This window comes from Melanerpes formicivorus, unplaced genomic scaffold, assembly GCF_026170545.1.
Source record: "Melanerpes formicivorus ecotype bairdi unplaced genomic scaffold, bMelFor1.0.p_v2 SCAF_2, whole genome shotgun sequence".
Lineage (NCBI taxonomy): Eukaryota > Metazoa > Chordata > Aves > Piciformes > Picidae > Melanerpes > Melanerpes formicivorus.
This window is the reverse complement of record NW_027142354.1, coordinates 36,029,469-36,045,091: the sequence shown is the minus strand read 5'-3', so window position 1 is coordinate 36,045,091 and position 15,623 is coordinate 36,029,469. Positions and strand designations below refer to the sequence as shown.

At 37.8% G+C, this 15,623-nt stretch overlaps 1 protein-coding gene across 3 annotated transcripts in view; it reads right to left on the bottom strand.

Annotated features, from left to right (window-relative positions):
- CRIM1 (cysteine rich transmembrane BMP regulator 1) overlaps positions 1–15,623 on the bottom strand; it is a 185,845-nt gene that overhangs the window by 20,468 nt on the left and 149,754 nt on the right. For all 3 annotated transcript variants that reach the window (XM_068156138.1, XM_068156141.1, XM_068156150.1), the window contains 3 exons: positions 11,947–12,103; positions 4,228–4,349; positions 357–566 (listed from right to left, as the gene is read on the bottom strand). In XM_068156138.1, coding sequence (XP_068012239.1) covers positions 357–566; positions 4,228–4,349; positions 11,947–12,103 — 489 coding nt within the window. The remainder of the gene's footprint in view (positions 1–356; positions 567–4,227; positions 4,350–11,946; positions 12,104–15,623) is intronic.

The window sequence follows — 15,623 nt, the reverse complement described above, 5'->3', positions numbered from 1 at the left end:
AAAGAGAAAATGTTGTGGCTTACTGCAGTAATTGCTGTTATAGGTGACAACACTGTACATGGGTACAAATTTGTTATTATAACTAATACAGACTACAAATACTCTGTTTTAAAGATTAACATGTTTGGACCCCAAACATGTCTATCTTTAAATATTTAAAGTTCCTATTTTTCACACCAGATCTTAATTAAGACCACTAATCATGTCATCTTATAGATCTGTATTATATATATAAACTTGTATTTTATATATAGCTATTGCTAAATGATGCATGAGATTATTTTCACATATTTGGAAAGACAAAACATGTGAAATGAAACCTGATAACAAAAAACATATAGAAGAAAGCATGCTACCTGGACACGATGGGCAACACTGCTCTGGATATATAGTAGGGTTGCCACAATTAGGAACAGGGCAGGTGATCAAGGCACACATTTCCCGACCGTTGTGGCAGTAACACTCCCTGCAGCCATCGTGCCAGCTCTCCTCGTTCTCATGTCGGCGCCCATCCATTGACAGGCAAGAGCCTGTTTTAATAGGAGGCATAAGAGAAGCAGTTGCCTCTGCAAAAAAATCAAAGGAAAATGGAGTGTCCTGGTAAGTGTGCATTGCTTAGGAAAAAACCCACACCAACTTCATGCCTGGATTGCTTTCATTTTTAAAGCACACATAAAATGATGAATACTTCTATCATTTACACTTAATAATAAAAGTAATGGTACATGTGAAATAATTAAAGGATATAATAAGGGCATGGTAATAGAAAATATTCTCCTTGGAAAATGTCATCACTTCTTCCTGGTGCACCTATACTGTTTTTCAGCATACAGAAATAACAGGAAGCATATTTAAAATAAAATATTTAACAATCAGTGTATTTGATAATAGGAGTATCTGATGGCAAGTAGAATATGACAGCATTTACAAGATGATTTTGTATCATGAATGATGAAAAACTACAAGTAAGTTCTAATGGGATCGTGCTAGATATTGGAAATATTTAATAAAACAATTAATAAACACAAGAAATGATTTGTTTACATTACAATGATAAATGAGATGCCTGGAAGGTAACTGCTCTGATAGTTTTATTCCTCATTCCTAGCTTTAACTAACATGACAACACAATAGCTTGGACAGCTACATTACTTGTGTACAGAACACACAAGCAGTTGGTCTAGGGTGGATAAAGCCTCATTTGTATCTTAAGGGGTATTTAGTACTGCAGGATTCATCCTCAATATATTCCTTGTAAATCAGCAGATTGAATCTGACCCCACATCATCATGATGATGAAGGATTTAGGATCAGTTTGTTCTCAGCAGTGTCAACCATGTTCTGCTGATACATATGGATAGGTTTATTGGTATTAAGTTGCTTATTTAATTTTCTATTTAAAAAAGGATGTCATATAAAAAGTGCTAATGTTTATGTGCAATTTCAGTAATCTTTTTTTGGGTTTTGTTTGTTTGGTTGTTTTTCTTAACATGTTCAAGTTATCACTTCTTCAGCTGTGTCAGGTCTGTCAGCAGGTGGTATGAAGTTAGTTAGATGCATGTTATCAGAGTAAGAACCCAACACACAGAAACTATGTCAGTATACCATTTTGTGAATCAAAAAAAATCCATGGCATAAGATAAAATACTTCTTAAAACAGATTTTGTCCTATTGCACAAACAGATAAGCTATGAAAAAAATCTTACATTTAGTCACTATGCTTCTATACTTTAGTATCACATTATAGATATTAATTCATGTTTGAATTAATGTCATGGCAATATTGTCCTGTATTAAAGTGATTGACAAACAGAAGCCTTAGATGGTAATACACTTTCTCTTCCTTAATAAACAAAGTATCTGATGTCATAAAATACTATTCCTGAAATATTATATACTCCAAAATTTTGAGAAACAAACCAAACATATAGGTAATTATTCTAAGTTAATGTCACAAACTGAGACTGTTTTTCCTTTTCTGTTTTTAATTACAATTAGTACAAGAGATAATACTTAAAAAGGAACCCAAATTTAAAAGCAGTACTACTACCTCTTTAGGTTAGGGGGTTTTGCTACTGCTAAATTACAATATGAGAAACTAAAATATCTGGGTTTATTTGACTTATTAAAAAAAAAAAAAAACACAACATCTTTAGGAGGCTGAAATGCAACCTGTTAAATATTGCAAGACTTCTAAAGGGAATGGTGCTTAGCTGTTCCATGTGTCTGCTGAGCTTAGGAGATCTTAGGACAAGTAGTAACTGGTTCAATTTATAGAAAGGGAGACTGACATTTTAGAAAATTTATTTTAAATACTACATTTTGATAAGCACAGGAAAACATTGTTTAAGAGAGGGTTAGGTTTTTATGTTTGGTTAGTTGTGCTCCTTGGTTTTTGGTTTGGTTGATTGGGTTGTTTTTTTTGTTTGTTTTGAGAGTGGAGATCCTTAGTAAATTAAATCTTAGACAAACATCTGTCAAGGATTATCCAGATATACTCTAGTCTATGTGAGGGTCAGAGAAATGGATTCTCAGTTCTACAGAGGACTACTCCAGCCCTGTACTCCTCTGGTTCTACTTCTATTAATCCTAATGTCAGTTATTTCTAACAGAAGCAACTTAGAAAGTGGAGCTAACTAATAGGCATGGACTTTACTGATCCCTCCCTCTTACTTGGGAATTCTGGGTCAAAATTTTAGCAAGGACTCATAGCTTAGTATCTTTATGATCATGATAACAATAAGGAGAGCTGCATCTGTTTATAATCCAAGATGCAATTATGGCACATCTAGGAGAACACCTTGTGTACATTCCACCACAGCATAATCAGAAAAAAATTGTTGATTGTGAACATGGAAACAAATGACAAGGTGATAAGAATCATCTCAGTGGAACTCCATTCAGCTGTTATCCTTTCTTATTTAATTTTTTTATTTCTAGTGAAAGTCATATATTGCAGATTATGTCCATGAAATCTCTCTCCACTTCTCACATCTGTGAAGTACATTTATAACACTCAATTTTATTTTTGCTAGAAGTCTTAAAGTTTTGTTGTAATTTTCTGCAGTGTATGACATCATGTGGACAAAATATGATACTGTGTTCTTACAACTTATGTGATTGCATGTTTGCCTTAAACTATAGGACAATGACTGAAGGAAATCATATCACTTTCTTCCAATCCCACATTTTCATAGTTTGTCTTGCATTTTATAATTTTTAAAAATGCAAAGGAAACAGCTGCTAAAAAAGTTAAGAATGGAGTAATTACACAAACTAATGGGAAAATACTTAAAACTTTCTTCCCTATAGTTATAAATCAAAGCACAAAAATGAGAATGGAAGAAAATAAGCATGAAAGAGTAGATAGGATCTGAGCGAGCCTGAACACAAACAGAAAGTTATTGAATGCAATACACAGAGATGAGCAATGATGGAAGTCTGGTATCTGGACTAATATAAAATACAAATAGAAAACACATTAAGATGTGTTAAAAGCAGCACAAAACTAAACCAGACAACTTACAAACATCTTATCTCAATCTCCACCTTGAGCTTGGTGGTCACAAGTTTGGGATGTGGCATGTGTGAAATATTTAGTTTAAGAATACCCAGTCCTTTTTCTTGGACAAGCACTCTTTCTACTCATTGTTTCTTGAGACCACCTGAAAAGTGGCCAAAACCCACACTGTAATTTTAGGTGGTGTATGGGGCATCTAACAAACCCAAAACTTGAGTTTGTAAAGAAAATACTGGTCGTGAAGAAGCTAAAATGAGTGCTCCTACTGAAAACAAATGCCCACAATCCTCAACTAGCTCATTTCTAGTAGTTACTTATTAACAACCTGATCTGATTTTTATTGATGATAACAAACGGATTTTTGTGACTTTGTAATGGGAGATGAAAGTGTAGCTGAGGTGTTCTGTTGAAGCTAAATGAACATACATAATAATAAACATCTACTAAAAGAATATACTACTTGGTGCCATGGTCTAGTCATGGGGTCTGTGTTGATAGGTTGGACTCGATGATCCTCGAGGTCCTTTCCAACCTAAGTGATACTGTGTGATACTGTGATACTTTGAGCAAATTTGAACTGACTCCACCACCAGTTACCATATTTAAATTCTTACGTATTCTGTACATTATTCCTTTTGTTTTACTTCAGCTTCCAACTGCTTTGCAAACAAGATGTAATTAAGAGTTGGCATTGCACTGGCACCTACCTCTGCACTTGCAGATAACACAGCCGTGACTGTTCTGCTGGAAGCCCAGTGGACAGACTTTACCACAAGGCTGTTCTGGACATTTCTTACACCGACAGATTTCACAGCCATGCTTGTTCTTCCTAGATGACAAAAATAAGTTGTAAAAGGTCAGCATGTCACCTGAAATATTAACATGTCATAAGCTTTAAAGAAAAAGCATCCCCTGAAGAAGTGATTGATCAAATAATGAAAGTTAGGCTGAGTAGATTGATGAGCGTACAGGTCTCCATCCTGGCATGTGCTCCCTTCACTTCATTGGAAAAATCTCTTCATTTGGTACTTTCAAACCATAGTGAATAATACAGATATATATGCTTGTGCCTACTATTGATGCTCTTTTTTTCAAATACAAGTTAGAAAGAGAGAAGGGGGAGAGGGAACGGAGGGAGGGGGAGAGGGAACGGAGGGAGGGGGAGAGGGAACGGAGGGAGGGGGAGAGGGAACGGAGGGAGGGAATAGAGGGAACGGAGGGAGGGAATAGAGGGAACGGAGGGTGTTTCAGAATATCTAAGTACAAAACCCACACAGAAATCTGTATTTTTAATCTTCAGGTCAAGATACCAAATGAGTCATATGTACAGGCTAAAAGTTATACTACTCTTTACAAGAAGGAAATGCTTTCTATTTGAAGATGAGCTCTATGATTCAGTAGTAGCCTGTGGAGCAGTCCTGACCTGTGTGATACAGTACAATAGGGCAGACAGCATGCTTTGGACTGAGTACCTGGTCATTAAATGGTCCAGATCTGATACTCTGAGTCAGTGTCTTATAGAGGTGTCTTTTTATTATGTTTAGGACATCAAATGAATGATTGAAAATTGCAAGATTCAATGTTTATGCTTTTAAACTTGAATCTGTATACCATTTGTCTTCCGTTTCACTAAATTCAAGATACTTTCAATTTCTGAAGGTCTGAAGATACAAACTTCCATTTTGAAGCATATTACATTGTAATTTCAGTCTTCCTCAGGCACAAAGTAAGCCCAGTAAATCTAGGAATTAAAGTCTCATTCTCTTCTTCAACATCATAAACTACTATTTTTCCATTGTTTCCCTATTCTTATGTTACAGTAACACACAATTTCTTAGACATTGGCTGCTTCTTCCAATAGTTCAGAAAATTACTGGGATTTGTGTCTGAAATACGTATCTTTTAACAGATTAGCCTTGACACACAACTGACACTGAAAAATACTTTCATCTAAGGAGTGAGCATCTCTGCGTTTAAGGTGCTCTTGCAGCTTGTGGCCTTTTGCTATCCCTCTCAGAAACCGAGACATCAGTTCTTTATTTCAGGAAAACATTTCTGCAAAATGCATTATTTCATTGATTTCTTTATAAAAAAGAGCTAAACCCATCTATCTTTTTTTCTCTTCAGTCCTCAGATTTTAATTCAGAAGACTGAACTGTTTCTGGATAGCAGATAGCATTAGTGCAAGCTTCTAGAGTTGTCCACATTTTAAGTAGATGGCACAGATACCATTAGATTTCCCCACACACTCAGATTGCCATCGATACATACCACAAATTATTAACAAGAATCACTTAGACTGCTTATGCATAGGTATCAGCAGGATGATACTTACAGATCACACAAAACCAAGAGACTCTAGACTCTATAGTTCAGGAAGACTGAACTCAACACAGACAATCTATTAAGGAGCAAAGTATAATACACTCCATTTTTGGGTTCTTCTCTTGCTCATTTTTAGAGATTACTCCTTTAAGGCATTTCAAAATAATGCAGGCACATCTCAACTGAAGTGCAACATGCGAAGACAACTAGAATTATCTCAGATTTTCTTTTTTGTTGTTGGACTGATGTGTCATAGTATAATCCTTAGAATCACAAGTAAAATTCACTGCAATCTGAAGGTCTTCTTCCAATTATACATAAGGATTCTCCTCATCTTTATTTAAAACTTTCTTTAGAGAACCACTTAAGTCACAGTTCATGAGAGAGAGAGACCATTAAAGTCAGACCTCTCAAACCAAGCAACAAGCTTCTGGATGTATCCGAGTTCATTAACTACTTAATTCAGTTCACATGGAACATCCAACTTGATTGCAAAACTAACAGTACTTAAAAGTAGCATAGAAGACAACAGTAAAGAGGAATCTTTGCTTAGGAAAAAATGTAATTGTTAGAAATTTCAGAATAAAAATATATGTAAGCAAAAATACGGGGTACATCTTTACTAAAAGCTAAGGAAGATCAGAGGATCAAGGAAAACACCATTATTTTTGACATTTGCAGTCTAGTCACTAATGAGGTAGACTTGGATCAAGAACATCAATGCTAGCCACACACTGAAATCACAGGCCCAAGAATGGAAATGTACTGTCTTAAGTTATCTTAAAAGAAGTTTTGCCTTTTCCATGTTGTGGTTCAAGACAGCTGTTCTTGAAAGTGAGCCACCTCGATGCAAATTGGGAGGGAAAATATCACAAAAAGCCGTGGGTTGAGATAAGAAGTCTAATGAAAATAATACAATGTACAACTATCTTAGGTATTTTTGCAGAAAAGCAAAAGCAGTAGCAACAGCTGAAGCCAAATATAGAACAACCCTCCCCAAGGCTGCAGCCAGCCCAGTGGAAAAGACCAACACCCCAAACCTGGAAACTGGAAGCAGCAACCAGACAGGAATCCTCTCGTACAACATGAACTACAAGCCCTATGGTACTTTGCTCCATCCTGCACTTTCATTTTGAAGCTGGCATGACAGCAGTATGGCACTGAATATTAGCAGCAGATTCAATTGGCTAAAACCATGATATTCCTGAAGATTTAGAATTGTGAAGGTAAAAACCATTCAGTTTACCACAGGTTATTAAGGTGTCTCTATGTAAAAATACTATCCACTTTCCTCTAAGTATTACAACTTAACACAAGCGAAGCAAAGCTATTCATTATGTGAAAGAGAGCATTCCTTCCTAAATCCAACATGTTAGGAAAAGTATAGTACAATCAACTGAAAGAATGTAACAGCAAACAACATTTACACAAACAAAGCACATTAATAATAAATGGCTTATTAGGTATAGTTCAGAACAATCCTTTATAGACAGTAGAAGAATATTTTTAACACTTCAGTGTGACTGTACATTGGGACTGCGCATGAAGGAAATCACTAGTAGTAAATGGAAAGAAACAAAGAGGAGAAACAAAACAGGTGGCTTCAGATACTGCAGAAAACCCACAGAATCAAAGATTGGTAGGGGTTGGAAGTGACTGCTTGAAACATCTAGTCCAACCCTACTGCCAAAGCAGGATCAACCAGGGCAGCCCACACAAGAAGGTATTGAGGTGGGTTTTGAAAGTCTCCAGACAAGCAGACTCCACAAACTCTCTGCGTAGCCTGTTCCAGTGTTCTGTCATCCTCACCATAAAGATGTTTCTCCTCGTGCTGAGGTGGAACTTCCTGTGTTCCAGCTCATACCTGTTGTTCCTTGTCCTATTACTGAGCAATCACACAAAAAGACTGTCGCCTTCAACTTGACACCCACCCATCAGAGATTTAAAGACACTGATAACATTCTCTCACAGCCTTTTCATCTGAAGACTAAACAGAATAGAGTAGACTAGAATGGAAATAACTACCTAGACCTTGTTCAAGTATACATTCAGGCTGCTTCTGTATTAGTCCAAAAGGCAATGATGAAAGACATGAAATAGATCTTATTAATAGTTTTCTCGTAACTTTTGAATAGGCTAAAGAACTGGCCTTGAAAGCAGTAATTATCTATGTGCTAGTAATATTAAAGTTTTAAAAAGCTTTTCCTGTTCTAAGCCACAGTGAGTAAACAGTAAAAATGTTTGTAGTTCATACTGTCTCTGCTGTTATGCAAATACATGCATGCACATACTGAGCACGTGGATGAAAATAACTCTTCTTAGATTCTGCCCTGATAGGTTTAAGTTATTGACCCTGCTACATACCGTAAATTAAGCGCAACAGAGCACAGTCTGGAAAAAAGTATAAACCCCAAGACCTGTGCCTTTTAAATACCACATTAGATTAATCCACTGAGTTTATCAGCCAGTTTGAAAAAAATAATCAGTCTCTGAGTATTGTTAATGGAAATTAGCTTTTAAAGTATAAAACAAATGAATATAAAACATAAATGAAACAAATATTCAAATATATACTCTGGAGATTGCTGAAGTTACATTCTGTACTCGCTTCTGAATATGCATTATGTACTGTGAACAAGAAAGATGGCTTCCATCTTTGTTGCAAACAGCAATGAAATATATTCTGATGGCAGTTATTTTGTGCTTTTCTCTCTTCTTTGCCAAAGTGCAAAATCAAATTCAAGCTAGTGCATATTATTTCGGTGCCCCTTGAGAAATGGTCACACCATATGAGTACTATATGACAATTTCCAGAAAATGCTTGAATATAGTTGTAAGCTGTATTCCTTTAGTACTGATACCTCATCCCTACCACCCTTCATGTTGATTCCATTAAGGAGTTCGCACTGTTTCAGACACTTCAATACCACTTGCCTCTTTGGCTTCCAGTTTTAAGAGACTTTGATTTTATTCCTGCTTAATAGAATGGCTCAAACTTCAGTCTCCCTGGATGGTTTCTAAACAATGCTGCAAGCTTTGTACTTGTTTTTTTAATGCATACACTTCAGTCCTTTGATCCTTAATATAAGCAACTTTACACTATCTAAAAAAAAAAAATCAGAAATCTAGCCAGTCACTATTTCTGCTCAATCATTCCCATTTCTTTCTTTCTGATGCCCATCTTCAGCCATCCTTGCCTTTAAAGCAACTAGGCAAAATTTCTGGGGTTGCAAAACCCACATCTCTTTTCTTTAGCTTCCCTCCTGCTCTGCCTTCTCTCATTTGCAAAACTGAAACGAACTCCTGAAGACAACATGCCTGGAGATAATTTTATTAATCTTTAATTTCTTCTTCTCTCGTCTACTAAAAATTGTGTTCAGGGAAGAGAAGTGAAGTTTGATTTAATCTTTATTGTCTTTCCCTCATTTTGTCCTATTTCAACCCTATGACTCTCATGAGTGCTGTTTTCTTCAAAAGCCTCTATTATTTAACCAGAGGCAAGCCAAACTTTGTATCTTAAGTAATAGATACAGGATTGTGTAAATGGTTTTACTTTGTTTTGCTGGACTGTAGTAATTTTCAGATTACACTAGGGATGCCTCAGGGAATCAAGCATGCTTTCTAATGTAATAAAAATGTTACTTGACATTTCACTGCTTGTAGATTGGACAGGCATAGTCTTCAAGTGTTGGGTAAAAACCTACTTGGATGGTTAGGCCCAATGAATAGTGGTGAATGAAGCTAAGTCCAGTTAGCAGCAAGTCACAAGTCATGTTGTCTAGGGCCCAGTAATGGGGCCAGTTCTCTATAATATCTTTATCAATGATCTGGACTAAGGAAAGGAAGGTATCCTCAGTAAGTTAGCAGATTACATGAAGTTGGGCAGGAGTTTGGATCTGCTTAAGGCAAGGATGGCTTCAAAGAATGATCTGGACAGACTGGATTGAGGGGCTGAGATCAACTGCATGTGAGAACATCACTATGCTCCATCTCGATTTCTAAATTTTCTGAAAATCTCTGGTACCTCTGTGGTCATTCAAGTCCTACCATATTGTGACCCTCCAAATTTTATTATAACTGTGCACCAAAAGAAGGACGTTACACTGCAGATTACTGATCTAAAAACCGGCAGCATTTATGAATGAGCATCAAATGGAACTTTGAATCAGAAGTTAGAGAAGGATTAGTATCAAGCACTAAGAGTTGCAATATTAGCGAATGCCATGGGTTGAGTTGAATCTGCTGCTGATATTCAATACCATGCTGCCGCCATGCCAGCTTCAAAACGAAAGTGCTGGCTGGAGTAAAGTATTATGAGGCTTGAAGTTCATATTGTAATATGAGAGGCTTCCTGTTCTGGTTGCTGCTTTCAACCTCTGGGTTTTGGTCTTTTCTGCTGAGTGAGCTCTGGGTCAGGGGGTGGGAGGTCACAGAATCATTGAATTGTTAGGGTTGGAAAGGACCTCAAAGATCATCTAGTTCCAGCCCCTCCCACCATGGGCAGGGACACCTCACACTACATCAGGTTGCTCAGAGCCACATCCAGCCTGATCTTAGAAATCTCCAGGGGTGGGGTTTCCATCATCTCCCTGTGCAACCTGTTCCAGTGTCTCACCACCCTCATGGGGAAGAACAACTTCTAACATCCAATCTGAATCTACCCATTTCTAATTTTTTTCCATTCTCCCTAGTCCTATCATTACCAGACACCCTAAAAACTCCCTCCCCAGCTTTCTTGTAAGCCCCCTTCATATACTGGAAGGCCACAATAAGGTCTCCTCAGAGCCTTCTCTTCTCCAGACTGAACAGCCCCAACTCCCTCAGTTTGTTCTCATAGGAGAGGTGCTCCAGCCCTCTGATCATCCTTGTGGCCCTTCTCCGGACAAGCTCCAGCATGTCCAGATCCTTCCTGCAAGAAGGGCTCCAGAACTGGACACAGTACTCAAGGTGGGGTCTCACCAGAGTGGAGTAGAGGCTATGCTTCTGTTGATGCAGCCCAGGCTCTGGTTGGCTTTCTGGGCTGCAAGTGCACACTGCTGGCTCATGCTGAGCTTCTCATCCACCAGCATCCCAAAGTCCCTTTCTCAGGGCTGCTCTCAAGCCAGTCGCTTCCCAGCCTGTATAGGTGCTTGGAATTGCCCTGACCCAGATGATTCTGCATTTTGCTGTGCTTTTCTGTAAACAGGCTAGGGTAATTGTGTATTGTATTACCTCATTGTGTTACTTTCCCTCCTGTCTGTGTACGGGGAGAGGCGGGTGGGAGGGGACATGAGAGAGCAGGCTGCCTTAACTGAGGATAGTAAACTTCATTACAAATGCTAAGAAAAAAAACTACATATAAACATTATCTGAAGATCAGCTGATATGAGGTAGAAATCAAACTGCTATGAAAACCAGGCAGTGGAATGGCCCCATTAAAATGCAAGTGTATTAGTAAAACACATATAGCACCCATTAGATTGATTAGCAAGAAATTTCTCTGTGACAGAAGCATTGCCTTGTTTTTGTCACCTGTTCCACCAATGAATACATAAAGCAAATATTTCCTATAATGGAGAAAGAACTCCAGCAACAATACAGGTTTTGCACACATTTACCAAAAGTTTAATAAGAGACAGTACTGTTCTTCATAAATTTTGTAAAGGAATTATCAGAAATGTCTCCCCAAAACTAGTCTGCTCTCATATTAACACAAACCCCCCTTGAAATATTAAAAAATAATTTTAATAAAATAGATGGGCTATAAAATAAAAGGTATCCCAGCAGATCATGGAAACAGAATTTCACAGAGCCACATGCAAGAGATGTTACTTTTAAGCAGCTTTTTACATTTCGTTCATCAAATATTCTTCAGAGAACTTCAGAACTACTTTGCCTTTATAATCTGTGTCGCTGGTTTTGTAGATGGTGTCTCCTAGTCTGTTCATCAAAATCTATTTTGAAGAATATCTTAATTTCACATCAAATAATGCAATTTTTGGTTTTCTACATTTTCCCTTTCTTTACCACGAAGTAAACACAAACATATATTCCTGGATGTTGTGTATTTTCAGCATGTATGGGGATTGTATTAAATACGCTTTCAGAATGAGAATACGTACAAGTATCCAAAGGGACAGTACTTGTCACATACAATGGGTTTGCACTTCTTAGGCCGGGGTCGGCACTGACAGATCTCACAGTTGTGGACATCAGTCTGGAAGCCGAAGGAACACTCCAAGGAACAGCCCGAAATAAGGCCAGTGCACAGCTCCTCCCCTGCAAAAGACAAATGCAGGTTATCACAATGTGAAAACTGTTTTTACCAGACAAACACATCCTTAGAAGAATAGAGCTTCTGTTCCCTTGTACTTAACACTTTCAATACATTATGGGTTTAACACATTTCTGTTCAAAGATCATCTTTGTAGCTCCTCTACTTATTTAAAAAAATATAACTGTAATATCCTAAGACATGATCTAAGCTTAGAGATGCAAGACTAAAAGATCTGTCTTGAAGGGAGTTATGGGAGACAATGGACTGCTGGCATCTCCACTACATTATTACAACAGCCGAAGTGAGATTGTAACAGAAAAAAAGGGAAATACAACTGAGAGGTGATATCCAAAGGGCAAACTTTCAGAGTGATATTTAAAAGATGGCTAACCTACAGTTAAAACATCCACACCACTACAAAGTGTTGGTTTTACAGACACGCTGAAGAGATGGGCAGAGACCAATGGCATGAGATTCAATATATCCAAGTGCCCCTGTGCTCAGCACTGGTTTCTGAACCTCTTAGTTTGACTGCATATTGAAAATTCAATTATTTCACGGTCAGTCCGACCACTACATCTCCCACCAGCCCTTCTCTACTTGCAAAGACTAGGTTGAGCAGAGCCCCTCCCCTAGTAAGCTCACACAACAGCTGTAATAAGAAGCTATCCTCTATACAATCTAAGAACCTTCTAGACTGCCTCCTCTGATGTGTTGAGTTCCCAGCAGATATCTGGCACATTAAAGTTGCCCACTAGGATAAGGGCTGGTGATCTTGAGACAGCCTCCAGCTGCTTATGGAATAATTTACCAACCTCTTCATCCTGGTTGGGTGGTCTATAACAGACTCCAAACAGGATATCAGCCTTGTTGGCCTTCCCTCTAATTCTCACCCACAGGCACTCAACCTGATAATCCTTAACCTCTAGTTCAGTAGTGTCTACAGTCTCCCTGATGTACAGGGCCACCCCTCTACCTGTTTTCCCTCACCTGTCTCTCCTGAAGAGCCTGTAGCCATTGATTACAGTGCTCCAGTCACGTAAGTCATCCCATCATGTTTCTCTGATAGTGACTACATCATAGTTTTCCTGCTGCACCAAGGTTTCCAGCTCCTCTTGTTTGTTACCCATAGTGTGTGCATTAGTGTACATGCACTTCAGCTGGGCTGCTTGTTTCACCCCTGACTCCTGCACACCACCCTCAGATGCCTGCCTGGAGATACTGGTTTCAACTCCTTCAAATCTAGTTTAAAGCCCTGTCAATGAGTCCTGCCAACTCCCTTCCTAAAACCCTTTTCCCCCTGTGGGAAAGGCTGTTCTCTTGTGCCAGGATGTTTCTCCCGCTCTGGGACAGATTTACTCAATCTGTTGCTAGTGGACCTGGTGCCACAGAAAGTTCCCCAAGATCAAAAAAACCAAAATTCCGTTGATGGCACCAGCTTCTGAGCCACTTGTCAATCATATCTGTTTTCCTGTTCCTTTTAGTATTCCTTCCTGCAACTAAGGGTATTGATGAAAAAATTACCTGTTCACATCTGAATTTACCAGTGTTATTTCAGTGCTATATGAGGAAATCAGAATAATTCTGACTAATAAGATGTTGAGAATGATGCATTCTGAGAGCATGGCTATTACCAAAATCAACATGTTATCACACCTACATTTAGAATAGAATAGAATAGACCAGACCTGGTTCGAAGAGACCTTCAAGATCATCATGTCCAACCTATTATCCAACCCACCTCATCAGCTAAACCATGCAACCAAGCACCCTATCAAGTCTCCTCCTAAACACCTCCAATGATGGTGACTCCACCAAGCAGCAAGTCATTTTACTCTCTAGCTCTGAGAAAATAGGAGTAATATTGTTCTGATCACAGGAGACCCAGTAAGGTTGTGGTGCTTGGGGATTTCACATAGTATGACATAAGCTGTGAAAACAGTTTTTAAATAATTTCTGAAAAAAAAAAATCTCTATAAAGAAATTTCAGTTCATGAAAATCAGCAAGTGAATTCTGGTCTGCTTTCTGACTTCACATCTATCTAAATTTCTTCTGATGAAGGACTGTTAAAACCATGACAATTACATGCAACCTGGTACATACACAGTTTATGTCTGCTGCACACACTTGCTAAAAAACCTACTTCAGCATTTAAAACCAGGCAAACCAGGTATTTTTTTTTTTTTTTTAAGAGAATGAACCATCAATTGTCCAAAACAAAGTGTAGTTCTGAGAGAAACATTTAGAGAGAAAAAGTGAGATGGGATAAAAAAGAGAGAGAAGAAACAAAGGGAAAAGATGAAGGGGGAAAGAGGGAGCAGAGAAGGGGGGGGTGCAGGAAAATATTGCAAGAGTAAAGACTTAAACATGACTCACATTCCATGTATGCATTGTCAGCCTAACAGTATTTCTTTAGCCTTAGGTATAGCTTTAATAATTAATAATTACAAGTTAATTATGAAGGAATAAATGAAACCAGATTTTCTGCTAATGGTTTTAATTTCAAGTGACAAATACTAAAGAATAATTAGTTTATGAAAGCCAACCACAATGAACTGAGGAAATTTATTATGACAAATTATCCTAAAGTTACATGTTTGAGGTCTTTTTCTACATCTGCTTAGATAATTTCATCAGGAATATGAATCCCAAATCATGATATGTATCTGCAGAGAAGAGTTCCAGTACCATCTGAGCTAGTGACTACTTCAAAAGTGTATGGAGGTAACCAGACAACCTGACAACCTGTAAGGAGAGGACAGGAAACATTTTAAAAGCTAATGTGAAAGGAAAACCTTTCCAGAATTTGAGAGAACTGTGTTACGCACCTGTACATCCCTGCAAGTCTAACAGAATGGGATCAAGCATCTGATCATACAATATAAGTAATCCTTATTTCTCTGATTATTTATAATAGCATCACCTACGGAACTAAACTAATGGTTAGATATGAGGTAGAAGACTAAAACAAACAATATTATGAAAGGGATGGTATCTCTCAGTGTGCTACTAAGGGAAACATCTGACTCAAGAGAGGACATTTTACATGAGTCCTAGAAATATGTTCATTAATTTTTTTCAAGAAATGTGAAATGGTAATGTCAGTGCAGAAAACAATCCTTCTACACAAGGTAATAGGAGAGCTTAGGAGGATAAGATAGCAATAGTAGTGTGAAGTGTAATATTGAAAATGTGTAAGGCCATGCTGCCCATAGGGAATAAACAAGAATTTGCACAAGCTGAGAGTTCAAGCACAGGATATTGGTTGATCTCAGACTAATACTGGCGTAACATGACTTTAGAAAAGATGAATGTGTTCTTCAATGGTTCAGGCTAATATAGCTATTTTTATCACAAATACTTGGCTTTTTACTCTGAGGAGAGACATTAGCTGAAATACCACACAAAAATCTGGAAGCATTTCAACTCTATTAACTACAGCAGAAGGCTAGGACAAGAGTCATGGAAATGCTGTTTGTCCTCAACCAACAAAATTATTAAAATAGCCACCTGCTAGGAAT